General features: G+C 44.0%; 1 protein-coding gene across 1 annotated transcript in view; it reads right to left on the bottom strand.

Annotated features, from left to right (window-relative positions):
- SPG11 (SPG11 vesicle trafficking associated, spatacsin) overlaps positions 1–6,314 on the bottom strand; it is a 34,275-nt gene extending 27,961 nt beyond the window's left edge. The window contains exons 1-6 of the mRNA XM_083586091.1: positions 5,501–6,314; positions 3,729–3,913; positions 3,169–3,399; positions 1,447–1,642; positions 938–1,075; positions 125–573 (exon numbers count right to left, since the gene is read on the bottom strand). Coding sequence (XP_083442217.1) covers positions 125–573; positions 938–1,075; positions 1,447–1,642; positions 3,169–3,399; positions 3,729–3,913; positions 5,501–6,282 — 1,981 coding nt within the window. The 5' untranslated portion in view covers positions 6,283–6,314. The remainder of the gene's footprint in view (positions 1–124; positions 574–937; positions 1,076–1,446; positions 1,643–3,168; positions 3,400–3,728; positions 3,914–5,500) is intronic.
- Positions 6,315–14,129: the final 7,815 nt, after the last annotated feature.

Here is a 14,129-nt window from a genome sequence, read left to right as displayed (position 1 = left end):
TTTATGAGACTGAATGCGATCTTCTTGCATCACCCTCAATGGTGTCAGTACTTACAAACAAAGAAATGCTTCTGGTTTCTAGACTGCAGGCTTTGGTTTTTATTTGCAACTAAAAGATGCTCACCTGAAAGGATGGGACATAACTGCTCCTCTCTGTTACACTCCACAAAAAATGAATTTTTGCCCACACAAGAACGCATCACATCTTGGGTCTCCAAATCCCACAGAAGAAGAATCAGTCCTTCATTCTCACTTGAGAGAGTGAATAATGCACTAAAACCTGTCACAGATTTACACTCGAGTTTCACACCATCTTCCAGTCCTCCTACGTCTATGCTCTTCCATAGTCTGTCTCTTTTGCCTGTGTTTTGGGGATCTTTTCCTCTTGAGTTTGAAAGGACATGAGCAGCATCATGCAGAAAGGAGGCCTCAGAAGCTTCACGAGTCTTACAGTCACAGTGCTCTAGATGCAAAGGATACTGACACCAAGGCAAGAAAACGTTGGCTGCCAAATTTGAAGAATTAGATCCTTTTGTTGTGTCAAACAATGAAGACAAATGTGCCTTCCAGGATCTGGAAAAAAGGAGAAAAATCACACCAACATTTTTAACAATGAATCTATGAATTATCTATAGTTGCATTACTTGAACAAAAAGGATTTGTAATACAGATAAACAGATTGGATAAGTATAGTTTCTTGCCATCAAAACATCTGCAAACTAGTCCTGGGGAGGAGGGTGTTTAGACATAGTTGTGCATCTATTTGGAAATGATGCCACATGTCTAAGCTTATACTAATTCATCCTAACATTCTAAAGCTATTTTACCGGCAGTAACAGCAGGAGCCAGAGTGCCAAAGTGGCAAGTAGGACTGAACAAACATATCCCTCTTTTCCACATAGATTAATGATGCAAGGCAGAAGTTCTGTAGACATACCTGTCGGTCCGAAATGGATGCTGCATAAGTTTCATGCTGTAATCTGAACTTCTGAGGTCATCCTCATCTGTCCCCTCCAACTGTTCTACAGGAAGGTTGTCAAAGTTTTTCTTGCAAATTAAATGCTCAGGATATTCTCTGTGGGGGGAAAGTGTTTATTTATAAATAAGATGATTTCAACTCCACCTTTCAACCCTCAAAAAGTTCCCTATAACAGTTAATCTAAAAAAAATCAAATTTTCACTGACAATAAACTATAACAATAAAGTGAGCATTAAAAAGTCATTGAAAGCAATTTAAGCAGCAGGGGGAGAAAGTGAGATTAAGACCACAAACGCCCAGCACAATTAAAAGTTTTAACCATTTTCCTAAATGTTTCAAGAGAGAAGGACCATCAAACTTTTCGGGAGAGAGAGAGAGAGGGGGGAAAAGCTAGAACTGGCAAAGAATTTAAAAAGTGAAAATCTGCCTGCCCAATACCACTTTATAGCATATTGTGGCCAACCTACTTGAAGTATAAATGGAGGTCAATAGCCACGACACAACTGGAGCTGTTGGCAACCACAGCAACACTGAGATCATGGGATATATTTAACAGTGTAAGAGAAGACAGGATGTCCAGACGCTTCTCATCTTGCCCCTCTGTTTGATAGAGGGAGACATCAACATGGGCAAGGTAGGCACCATCCGTAGCATCGAAAATATCTTTGCAACAATGTCAAAGAAAGACACTTTCTGAGTCACATGAACAGGCACACATGCAAAGGAAAACCCACCATCCTGACACAGCAATCCTATGCATGTTTACTTAGACCTAATGTGCAAGACCACTGGGCACTGTTTCGAATCAAGATAGTAGACTGAACCATTCCAAACTGCATGCATTTGGACACCTCTTAAGATACTGTAACTGTCAGGCACATGGCTAGAACAATCCTCTTCACAGAAAGATTTGGTGCTCCAAAAAACAAGCATGAAAGAGAAACAGGCTGTGTCAATGCACAGTGAGACAGAGCAGGGGATCTGGGACCCCAATCTTCTCTGCAAGACAAAGAGGGCCCCTGCAAAGAATCAGAGGCAGAGGCTTAGTTAGCACCAAGTCTGGTGACATGCTGGCGGATAAAGGTATAGGTGCACCCATCCAAAGAACAAGGACTCCTTGAAAATAAAGTGTTACTTGTGAAGAAGCTCCTCCTCATGAGAGGACCAAACTCCTCAGGCCAGAGGTTTTCAACCTTTTTGACTCCATGGCTCCCTTGACCAACTACATTTTCTGCAGCACCCGTGGGGGCTCAGGAGTCCAGTTATGTCACCCCTTGCCAACAAAGCTGGCAGCCTCTCACCCCTTTTCAAACACCTTCCCTTGTGGAGTGTTCCCTCAGCCTCCTCTCCTCTCCTCTCCCCTCTCCTTGGGAGTCCTCTGGGGAGCCGCAGCTGCTGCCCCATGGTCTCTGAGCGCCCCTCCCCCCCACCCCAAAAAGAGGTGCTTCCTCCCACTGCCCCACAGGGGCCTGGGACTTGTCTGTCCATTCCCATCAGCAAGGCCTGGAAGACTGGCTGGCTGGGCTCCCTCACCCACTTGCTTGCTTACTCCAAGGCTGCCTCAGCTCCGTTCAACCAGGTCCCCGTGGCCAGCCCCAGAGGCACCATTTGCCTGGGGAGCTTGTAGCCAGGGCTGTTACAACAGCTGTGCAAGGCTTTGGGAGGCAGAGACATGAGAGGGCATCAGAGGGGAGGAAAGAGAGACAAAGGCCAGTATTGCCGCAGCACTCCTGACCATCATTCAAGGCACCCCAGGGTGCCACAGCACACTGGTTGAAAATCACTGCCTCAGGCAATCCAGATGGCCTCCAGCTGTGCTCTGGGTGGAGCTCTGAAGCTTCCTGGTTAAAAGTCTCCAGTTGCTGGCAGAGTGCTTGAACAAAATCCTTGCATTAGCATCCTGACTTGCCTTGTGACCTAATGGGTTTTGACCTTGTTTTGATCCCGGACTGTTTCTGCATCTTACCTTTTGTATTACTCAAGGCTAGCACTTTATTTATTAAGAGAAAAACAACAACAAAAATATCAATTTATATATCTCAGTATTTGTCTGTTTCTTAAGAATTAGTGAGCAACACAGAGAATTATCTGCTAGTGTTTTATTTTACTGCTTAAGTTATACATTTGTTTTGCAAACCACTCTGTCCTGGAGGAAGGGCAGGATGTTAAAACTCAATTTAAAAGGATACATATCCATCCAGATTCCTCTAACAAGAAAAGAACACCTCTGCAAAAGGCAACATCTACTATCCTTTCCAGAGATTCTGACGACAGATCAAGAAGAAAGCATTCCTCCAACTTTTCTGCTTCCAGTTCTCCTCCAAGAAAAGCAAGTTGTGCAATAATACAGTTGTTGAGCAGCATCAAAGCTTTGCCATTTTTAAATGACAGCACTCTCAAAGAGGAGATTGAAGATAAACCTGCATGACGAGGACAAAAGGGATATTTCCATATGCAGTAACAATAGGTGCAGATAAACAAGCAATACAACACAGTCCTAATAAAGATAAATGGATCACCCATCCCACAAGTGGCAAAAGTGAGGCCGTCTGCATTCAATGTTTGAAACAGCCCCACCAAAGTTTATAAGCACTACCTGTCTACAGCAAGTTACAACTCATGGGCTAAGGTCTGCAATAGATACCATATAACATATTTTGTTTTCTAGACACTGCTGAAGAATGGTCTCCAAATCAATAAACAAATTAATAAACTAGTATCTTACATCTTGAATGAATGTTATACTCACTAATATTTTTAAGTTTGATGAGTTGCTTCTGCGTATCTTCACTGCAGCTCTGCAAGAGTGTTGCCTCACATTTTCCAACCTTTAGATTAATTTCATATACGAGAAGTTCATGGGTCTTACTGACAGCAAGTAGTTTAAGACTGTCCACTGGAAGGTCCTCATCTTCCACACTCTCCCATGTGAAGCTAGGAAAACAAAACTTAATACATGAGCCATACCTCCAATTGTTCTTCTTTGAAATTTTAAGCATGTTGTGCCTTTCAGAGACAAATTACTTAACTGAATTACATTACTGTCCACTTGCACAAAAAATGATCACAAAGCTTAGAAGAACACAGCAGTTGAAAAGGACAACCAACATACAATCAATGAAACAAAAACTCTAGGGAGTGAAACCAGTAATAATCTACTTGGGTTTACAATTTTGTCTATTTCTCTAACAAGAGTAGTAATACTTCGTATCTATCCAAAGAAAAATGACAAGCAACTCAATTTCATAACAAGAGAGGTAGGAAGGGACCAGAAGGTGAACTGGGGAACTGTAGATTCTGACAGCTTATTTTACACGGAGGTTCAAAGCCTCACAGCAGGTGGGGCTGTTGCAAAATGGGATGCTGAGCCAGAGAAGTGGTTGATTCAAGTGAAACTGGGCAGTAATGGGAGGGGGCGGGCGGCACTGGATAAACCATCCTCAGTGGTGCGGCTAGATGATTCTGGACTTAATGGTCTGACAGCCCCCCCCTTTAGACTACTATGTGCATTATTGCCGTCATGAAGGCCAAAACTGACACTTCTCTTCTCTCCCTCACCCGCAATCCATGCTTTACAACTACTTCCACATTCAAGAGTTGCCAACAGAGGCTTTTGCTGATGTGTCTCCAGCCCCCTCTCCTAAAATGAGGTTTTAAAGAAGCAACAGGGTAGTTTGTGTGGTGTGTCCTTAGTTGCAATGCAGGATGGGGGGAGTATCCAAGACAATTCCTCTGATTTGCAAAGGTGCTAAAGGCCAAAAAAAAGGTTGGTGAGACCTAACAATGATAATACTGAGGTCATATGCATCTTTTATCAATGCACCATCATGAATACAACAACAACCCCATATGTGCTGAAGCAATCAGTGGAATTGGTACTGTTTCAGGTGCCACATAATAACACCTTTGTAAGAACTCAAACTGTTACTGTGGGAGGCACCTTCACTGTACTCTTTTCGTAAGTTAATTTTTTATTTTTGTTCATAACACATAAACATTTTGGTGCCTGCTAAAAACACTGTCTAGTCAAGCATACGCCGATGCTTAGAAACTTGATGCAAGCCTTTGATCTGTTTCAGTCTAAACTGTTATTTTAACTTTTCAAAAACTTAAAATCATGGTTAAGTTTTCTTAATAATTTCACTGGTTTATCTTTCTTTTTTTGTAAACCGCTTTGAGGCCTTTTTTTTTTTTTACAATCAATTTTATGCAAAAAAAACCCAAACAGCGTTTGCTTCTGCTGCCCCGACATTTACGTGGGGACAAACACACTTTTGCTGCAGAGAAGGATTGATTTGCTTCAAAAGCAATATTGTAGTAAGTTAGCCTCTGAGATCACCACGTGGGTGGGTGCCTGACCGGCTGTTCCCCGACTACGAAACGTTTTTAAATGCGGTGAGGGGCGCTGTCGCTGGGGGGAGGCGGGGGTCGAATCCGTCACCTGCTTCTCTCTATGAGAGGGGGGGGTCGACGCTGGACTTGGGCCCCCGCAGGCCCGGCTCTTGCTCCACCCCCACTTACTCTTCCCAGGCGCCGGGCAGGGCGATACTACCGTCCCCGCTGGGCCCGTCCTGCCCGCCGTCGAGCCGGGCTAACACCAGCCCCGTCAGGCGCAGCTCCGCCCCCGTCACGGTCGCCAGCGCGTCTCGGCCGCCGCTGAGCTTGGCCCGGGTGATGCCCTGGCTGGGGCTGCGGAACGGCTGCAGGAGAACGCGAAGCGACCCAGCCTCCGACGCCGCCATTCTCCCTCTTTCGCCTGAGAAAACCGCGACCGCCGGGTCCGTGGGTCTCCTCAGAAACCTACCGCGGCCGCCGCCATCTTGGGGCAGAGCCACAACAAGAGAACGAAAGCCGGGAGGGCGGAGGCCGACGCTCTTCCTTCGGACTAACCTTCCCAGAATGCCTCGCGGGGATAAGCTGCCGCACCACGGGCGGCGAGTGAGAGCGTTGCGAGTCGGGAAATGTAGTCCTCGCGCGCGGAAAGCCGGGCGAGCGAGCGCGTTGGACGGCGGGAAATGTAGTCTCGGTTGAGAAGAGTGCGGTTTGTGAGTACAGTACAGCGTCGCTTTGCCTGTGGAGCGCCCCGCCCACCCCGAGACCGGAAGTGCCCGCGAGGGCCGCCTGAGGGACTGCAGGGCCGGTTGATGGAGGCTGCGAGCGGGCTTGGCTCGGGGCGGGATGCTGTCGCTGGGGCTGCTCTGGCGGGCGCTCTCTAGCGGGGGGCATGAGGCCCGGGAGAAGGAGGACGACCACCAGGCCCACCACCGGCCCGAGGCCCCGAGCAGAACCGCCGCCGCTGCCATGGAGCAGGAGCAGGAGCGGGCCCTGGAGGTCTACGGTCAGTGGCTCCCCAGCCCCGTCCCTATCCAGGCTTCACGGGGCGGGAGGTTTTTCGCGGCCCAGGACCCGGCTTGCCTCGCAGTTGGAGGAGGGGTGTGTAAAAAGAAAACCGAAACCTTGAAGGAGTGTACGAAGAGAAGAAAGCAGTAAGATAAAAATTAAAAACAAAAAACCCCAAAAGCAGCTCTGTAAATCATTCAACACATAAAATCAACAATAAACCGAGAACAGTTTAAACTTACGCACCTCCTTTCGTCTGAAACGACAAGGTGCTAAAAATGTATTGAGACTGCAGCACAAACTAAACCAGCAGCCAAGTGTGTCAGAGTGCGCACTTTAAAATGTACAAATTTTAATTTCTATTTTTTATGAGAACTTACTTGTACAGCCCGGTGTCACTAATGACTAGCCAGAGGAAATAAATGCGTTTTTAGCAGAGGCCCAATTGATTCTGGGGTTGGCACTTGCCTGTATATCTCTGAAGGAAGGGAATTCCAAAGAGAGGGGGCTGCTACCCAAAAGGCCTTCTTCCCCTTGCTTAGGGCCCATGGGATCTGTGGGCACAGCCAGGAGGGCCTCACCAGACAGTCCTGGCTGCCAGACAGGGAGATAGGGAAGAAGGCAATCCTTCAGGTACCTGTTTAGGGTATTGTAAGTTGGAACTTAACCCTGATCCAGTAAGTTATTGGCAGCTAGCATGAGGCTCTTTTAAGCACACTGTAACATGCGTGACAACAGTATGCCAGCTAATACATTTTGCATTGGCTTTAACTTCAAGGTCACTCTTAAGGGCAGCCCCGCATAGAGTTTATTGCCGTGGATCCTAAACTTTTTGGGGGCCACCGCACTCTTGGTTCCATAAACTCATTCCCACTGCCTTTAGCCTTCCCAATAAATAGCATGATTCTTAATGGTGGTTTGCATGACCCATGAAGGAAGATAATAACAATCAAATTCCAAATTGTAACAATTAATTGCACATTTATTCAAAATCCAATTTTAGTTCAAATTATTTAACAAATAATTAATTTTAAAATAGTTTTAGTTTAATTAATTCAACAAAGCTGTTGAACTTGATCCAGTGATACCAGCTTTTCAAAGTCTGATATTTACATCTCCAGCCTCCATGCCTCTTACCTCCCCCCACTCAGGTAATCCCTTGCCCAGGTTTATTGCGATAGTTCCTTTCTTGAGGATAACAATGCCTGAGTCACAGTGGCAAGATTATTTCCAATCCAGAAGAGACAAAAAAACAAACAAACCCCAAATTCACTCCACAGTACCCACTTGCTTGCAAGGCTCACTGGTCATGAAGCAATGAGCCTCAAAACACATTTCATATGTTGTTTTTATCATTTCTCATTTGAAATGTCACTTGCAACCTTTGTTCCTCCTAAAGGCTGAGAGGGACCAGATTGTGAAGAGTCTTGGCAAGGCTGGCATCAAACTCCCTTTTATGTCACACGCAAGTGGATTTGCAGCTGACTCCAGGCCTAGAGTTTGATCACTCAACCTTTTCCCCATAATCAGACACTTGTGATCTGTTTGTTTCTGCTTAGATATAATTCGAACTATCCGGGACCCAGAGAAGCCCAACACTTTAGAAGAACTAGACGTGGTAACAGAAAGCTGTGTTGAAGTGCATGAAATTGGGGAAGATGAATATTTGGTCACAATCAGGTTTACACCAACGGTACCTCATTGCTCTTTGGCCACTCTCATAGGTAAGACCTGGGGGGAGGGGGTTCTTTGAGCGATTTGTGAAGTTGTTAGTTTCATGACATTAAGTAAACAAAGATATTGGAAAGGCAAATAAAGAGACACTCAGTTCTTCTGGAAGCATTTCTGGATTTGTGCATTGAAACATGCAGCATTAGTATTGTGAATTATTAAATATGAATGGGTTGCAGGACCTTTCATGTTGAAAAATGTTTCCTTTAGGGATAGGCTTCTTTGGAACCAATTTAACCTTATTTTTGCAAGGCAGACTGAAGACTGTGTCCCTGTGTAAAGCTCAACACATTAGTGTCCTGATCCCAATCAGAGCTCATGCCCTGGCAGTGTGTGGTGCGAAACTCTTCAGTCTTTCACAGCTTATTACCAAATTGTAAAGCAGTTCTGTGCTTGAAAGCAGATCTCGAAAATGGATGCCGCTCACTTCATTTCCCTGCCTTTTTCACAGTTTAGATGAGGCAACACTTGCTATCTTTAGAGCAAGATACACTGAGAACCAAGGCCAGCTCTCCCTCACGTGTTTATAAAACTGAATTACAGATGGTTGAGCAATACGTTTTGCTGCATGACCACATGCCACCAACTCTTTTGATAGAAAGATAATGGAAGGGTAGTGCTTGAAAAGAAAAATGACATCTTTTTTCTTTAAAATGCAGGGCTGTGTTTGAGGATCAAGCTGCAAAGATGTTTGCCTTTTAAACACAAGGTACACAATTTGTACACTTTTGTTTGTATTTCTAAAAACGTACTGCAGCTGACTCTCCAGAAATGCATGTTTAGAGGGCTTTATCTGGCCACACATTCCACTTCCAACTTCCCCCCAAATGTTTTGCATGTTTGCTTGTATGGGGAATTTCAAGGGGTGGTGTTATCTGTTGCTCACACAAAATGTGGTCTTAGAAGAGGACGTGAAATGAAGAACCCAGAGTGCTTCTGTTGGCAGGATTTCCAGAGGGATTGCAACCATGCTAGTCTCTTGCAGGAAGAACAACACAGATTTTTGTGACTAACACATTTATTGTTGCATAAGCTTTCACTCACTGCAGTCTACTTCATCAGGTACACTTCATGCATCTGGTGAAATGGTTTGTAGTCTACCAAAGTTTAAGTCATAATAAATTTGTACAAGAATCATATACTTTTAGAGTTGTAAGGTACCCAAAGGGTCATCTAGTCCAACCCCTTGCAGGACAGGAATCACAGCTAATCACAGTCTTTAAGGTACCATAAGATTCTAAGGAGACTGTATCATGTACACAGCTTTGACAGGCATGTGAGAACTGCCAGATTGTAAGAGGCTATGCTTCCTTACCGTATAACAAACCCTGGAGTGGATGTGGAGATTGCATTGCAGAGAAAAAGAGAGGCCTTTCATATTGCAAACACAAGTGAGACTTGCCCATTACAGTGGATCCTCTGGTTACGTTAGCTTGGGGTAACGTAACTTTCAGGTTGCGAACGCAGCAAACCTGGAAGTGTTTTGCGCATGCGCAGAAACGCTCTATCGCGCTGCACGCATGTGCATAAGCAGCGCCTCTACTTGCAGATTTTTCGGGGTACATATGGACCCCTGGAACGAATTACATTCGTATCCAGAGGGTCCACTGTATAGCAAGCTGTCAAAACAGTGTTGTGTATTCTGTGCAGATGCTTACCTGTCCTATAAAAACATCTTAAGCAGTTATTTTCTCTCTCATGTAGTTGGAAATCTACATTTCAGAGGGAGCGCATTCCACTGAGGAGGACAGTAAGTATGTCTTCAGCTTGCGTTGGGGAATAAAGCAGCCTCTTGATATACATCACCAAGTGTGTGTGTGTGTGTGTGTGTGTGTGTGTGTGTGTGTTGAATTTTCCCATTGAGCATGTCTTTAATCTTCTTGTGTGGCAGTCAGGCTGGGAGGGCCCGGCACCCAGCACTATAGGAAGTGATGCATATGAGCTAACCACGCTGGAACACATTAGCTTCTGCTTTCATACTTGTTTGCAAGATCTCTTGCAATCTTAGCATTGCATGACTTCTCTATTTATTTATAATATGCCCAAAGGTTCTAGGGCAGAAATACATAAAATTTAAAAACAATATTGTTGAAACTGGCCAACATAAATTCCCTACAAGCAAAAGCAATTAAAAAAAACAATCCAATGTACCGTTCCCACAGGAGACACCAAACTAGATGGCTTTAAAAAAGAATTAGAGAGGTACCGTATTTTTCGCTTTATAAGACGCACCCGACCATAAGACACACCTAGTTTTTAGAGGAGGAAAACAAGAAAGTGAAGAGGCAGGAGCGCTCCCGCTGTGCTCAAGAGGCTTTGCGTGGCTATCCCTGAAGTCAGAAGAGCAAGAGGGATCGCTGCGCACTGATCCCTCTTGCTCTTCTGGCTTCAGCGATAGCTGCACAGCCTGCATTTTCTCCATAAGACGCACACACATTTCCCCTTACTTTTTAGGAGGGGGATAGTGTGTCTTATGGAGCGAAAAATACGGTACTCAGGTCCTGCTTGCAGGTTTCCCACAATAGGCATCTGGTTGGCCACTTCTAATGTTCTTACCCTTCCCTAAAAGCCCCGTAAGACAGTGATGAGATCTAAGTTGCAGGTATTGGACAGCAGATTGTGGGAGGCATTCACTGAGCTCTGATCCTTGACAAATCTGTGTTTGTCTCTGTAGGACTTGCATCTTCGTGCTCATACACATTGTGTGTTTGTGTGTGTGTGTGTGTGTTTTGTGATATTCTAGTGCATTTCTGTTGGTCATTAACCAAAGACTTCTTGTCTGTTTTTCGTTGTGCTACAGTTAACAAGCAGATAAATGACAAAGAGAGAGTCGCTGCTGCAATGGAGAATCCTCACTTGCGGGAGATTGTGGAGCAGTGTGTTCTGGATCCAGACTAGCAACCATGACAGCAGCTCCTGTTGACCTGGGATCTTTCTGGCACTTCGGTGTTCATGTCTTTTTGGGTGTGGAATGGAGGCCTTGAATTTGATACTGGACAGTTCTTTGTACCTCCTGTATATTTTTAATAAATTATTTTATAAAAAAAATACATTTAATTTACGAAGGAGAGTGAGCCATGTATGGTCTTAGATTAATTTTGAAGGATTGTGAGAAGTTCACAATTTAAAAAAAATTTTATTATGAAACCATTCTGTTGACACCTAATGAATATACATTGTAATTTTTTTAAAAAACAGCTGATTTTGAAGATTGAATTTTACACATTGTTATGATGGAATGTGTTTGATTAGCTGCCAGTGTGAGAGATAAATAAAGTACAGAGTTTTAGAAACAGAAGTTGTCTTCAATATCATGAAAACTTCCCTATAAGTTTTTTTAATGGTGTAAACCAAAGTAGATTAAGAAAGATATATTTAACTAGGCATTTCTGAAGACAGGTAAAAATAATGTGGTGGCTGCAACCTTGTAGGTATTTACTAGACAGTAAAGTACCACTGTAGCCTGTAAAACTTACATAAACTCTGAAGTAAGTTCTGCAGGCTTCAGTTGTACTTTACTGTCTAGGGCTAGATTGCCATTGAGTATGTTCTGTTTAATTAAGTTTGATCAAGTTCAGGTTGTAGCCAACTTGCAAAAATGGAAAGTGGTTCATACAGAATTTTCTAACAACACTTTGCAATGTGAAATTTCTTGGCTGGTAAATTGCTTTTCTTCCTGTATCAATAACAAACATTTTTATTTATTTATTACAGCAGCATCAACAAGTGCACGTAAAAGTGGCTCGTGAAGTCATGCAAAATAAGAATTAATTAAAAAAATTAAATGTCATTTGAAACATGAAAAAGAGGCATTAATTAAAGGCGTGATGGGGAAAGGAGCAAGATAACTCTTAATGAGGAATTCTGATGCACACTGAGAACCTTTGGAAAGTTTTGTAGAAATTTTCTGAAGTAAAGCTTTTTTCAATATTCAATTTTGTTGGATTTTAACCAGTTAAAAAGAACCTTCATTTCCCTAGAGGTGTTCTAAGGAATAAGAGTTAAATATTTCCTTCAACTTTAAACTGTAAGTAATAGCTGCTTTTTATCTTGGAACAAAAGGAAGATAGTCATAGCGGTGCAATGAAGGACAATATTTTTACTGGAATGTAGTACTGTAATGCTCTCTGAATCCTGCTTCATGCCTTCTGTTCTTGACAGTGTCCTGTTATGCCAGAAGCGGTTTAGTCACGCTGGGCACATGACCTAGAAAGGTGTCTGTGGACAAACTCTAGCTCCCTTAGCCTAAAAACAAGATGAGCACCGCACCCCATAGTCGCCTTTGACTGGACTTAACCGTCCAGGGGTCCTTTACCTTTTAACTTTACTACCTAGGCTCTTATAGTCAGGTGGGGGGGAAGACTCAGACTATGTCTTCCACCCTCCATCTCTCAACCAAGTTCGCGCTGCAGCTGTCTCAACCACAGAAGCCTGACCAGTACCTGTTGGAAGGAGAAATCCCCACACTGTAAAAACTGTCTTTGCTGTTGTTCTGGTGCTGTTCCTCGCAAAGCCAGTAGATGACACTCCTGTACTAATTAACACTTCCTGTGGGCGATTCCAGCCTCGTGCTTCTCTGTGTGTCTATAGAGGGGGGCTGGGGAGCCTTTCTCAGCCCCAGAGACACATTTGCTTGTGGCTGACCATCTGCCAGGGCCAGACACAAAACCGGGCAATGGATACGACACTTGCCTTTGTACAGCAGACAGCTTTCCAGCCTCACAGAAAGAAGCCAGAGGTTTCTCCACCTCCCACTCTTCTGTCTCCTCCATCCAGGCAAGCGAGAGGCTGGATCATAGTTAAGGACAATTTCCAGCCAAACAGAAGCACTCCCGAAGGCCATAGAGCAGGGCTGGTGAGTGGCATGGCCTGAGGAGGGTCCCAAGGGCCAGATACAAAGGTCTGGGGGGCCACTTCCAAACCCCAAGCCTCCACCTCGTTAGTAATACAGCTGACCTCCTCACACTCGGGCACAATAGTTCAGCTGTGAATTGCTTTGGCTTTTCCTGCTATCATTTACACTTTCATATCCTGCCTCCTTGCAAGGAGGTGTACCTGGTTCTCCCCACCTCCCCATTTTATCTTCACAACAGCTCTGTGAGGTAGGTTAAGCTGAGAGGCAGTGACTGGCCCATGGTCACCCAGTAAGCTTCATTGAGTGGGGGCGGGATTTGAACCCAGGTCTCTCCCACTAACCCCTATACCACCCTGGGCATTGTCAGAGATGGCAACAATCCCTGTTTGGCTATCCGGGGGCTGCATTTCATCTCCTTCCCAAAATCCAGAGGACTTGGAATGTTCTCCAGCTAGTAACATGAAGGCGACTGAAGTTTCTGTTAATTGCATGTGCAATTAACAATCATTAGCAACCCACCCATCCCACACACATTTATTGAGGCAACATTGACATCCTAGCAGCTTCATGAGCTGAATGTGAGTTGGGTCCAAAGTATGCAAGTATCCAATTATATGATGGTCTTCGGTTGGAGGGTGTCTCCTTTGGTGGGGATGCTTTTTTGTCTGTCATAGCTGATTGGAGGATGTGTTTTACCTGTAGATTGGGGTGAGATGATGAACTACCAGTTTTTCTTATGTGATTTTTTTGTAAAAAAAAATATTACATTTTCAATGTTTACATTTCAAAATAAACATTTTACATACTTTTGAATATCCAGTGACTTTCCTCCTTCTCCTTCCATGGTTCATTTTACATATTTTACTATAACTATTTAGGTCAGTTCTCCACTTTATCATCACAAATAGATTACACTGCTGATTTAATCTTAATGCTGTGTACAGTTATTTTCCATAAAGTCAATAAATATTTTTCACTCTTCTTTAAATATATGTTCTTCTTGCTCTCTTATTCTGTATGTTTAACCTGCAAGTTCTGCATATTCTAACATCTTAAGTAGCCAGTCCTCTTTACCAGGGACCTCACTCACTTTTCATTTTGGGGCTAACAGAACTCGAGCCGCTGTTGTTGCATACATAAAGAAACCTTTCTGACACCTAGGGATTTCTGTCTGAATTACTCCCAATAAGAAGGATTCCGGTTTTTTGGGGAAGGTTATTTTAA

The sequence above is a fragment of the Podarcis filfolensis genome (genome assembly GCF_964270895.1).
Source record: "Podarcis filfolensis genome assembly, chromosome: 14".
NCBI lineage: Eukaryota > Metazoa > Chordata > Lepidosauria > Squamata > Lacertidae > Podarcis > Podarcis filfolensis.
This window is presented reverse-complemented; position numbering and strand designations above follow the sequence as displayed.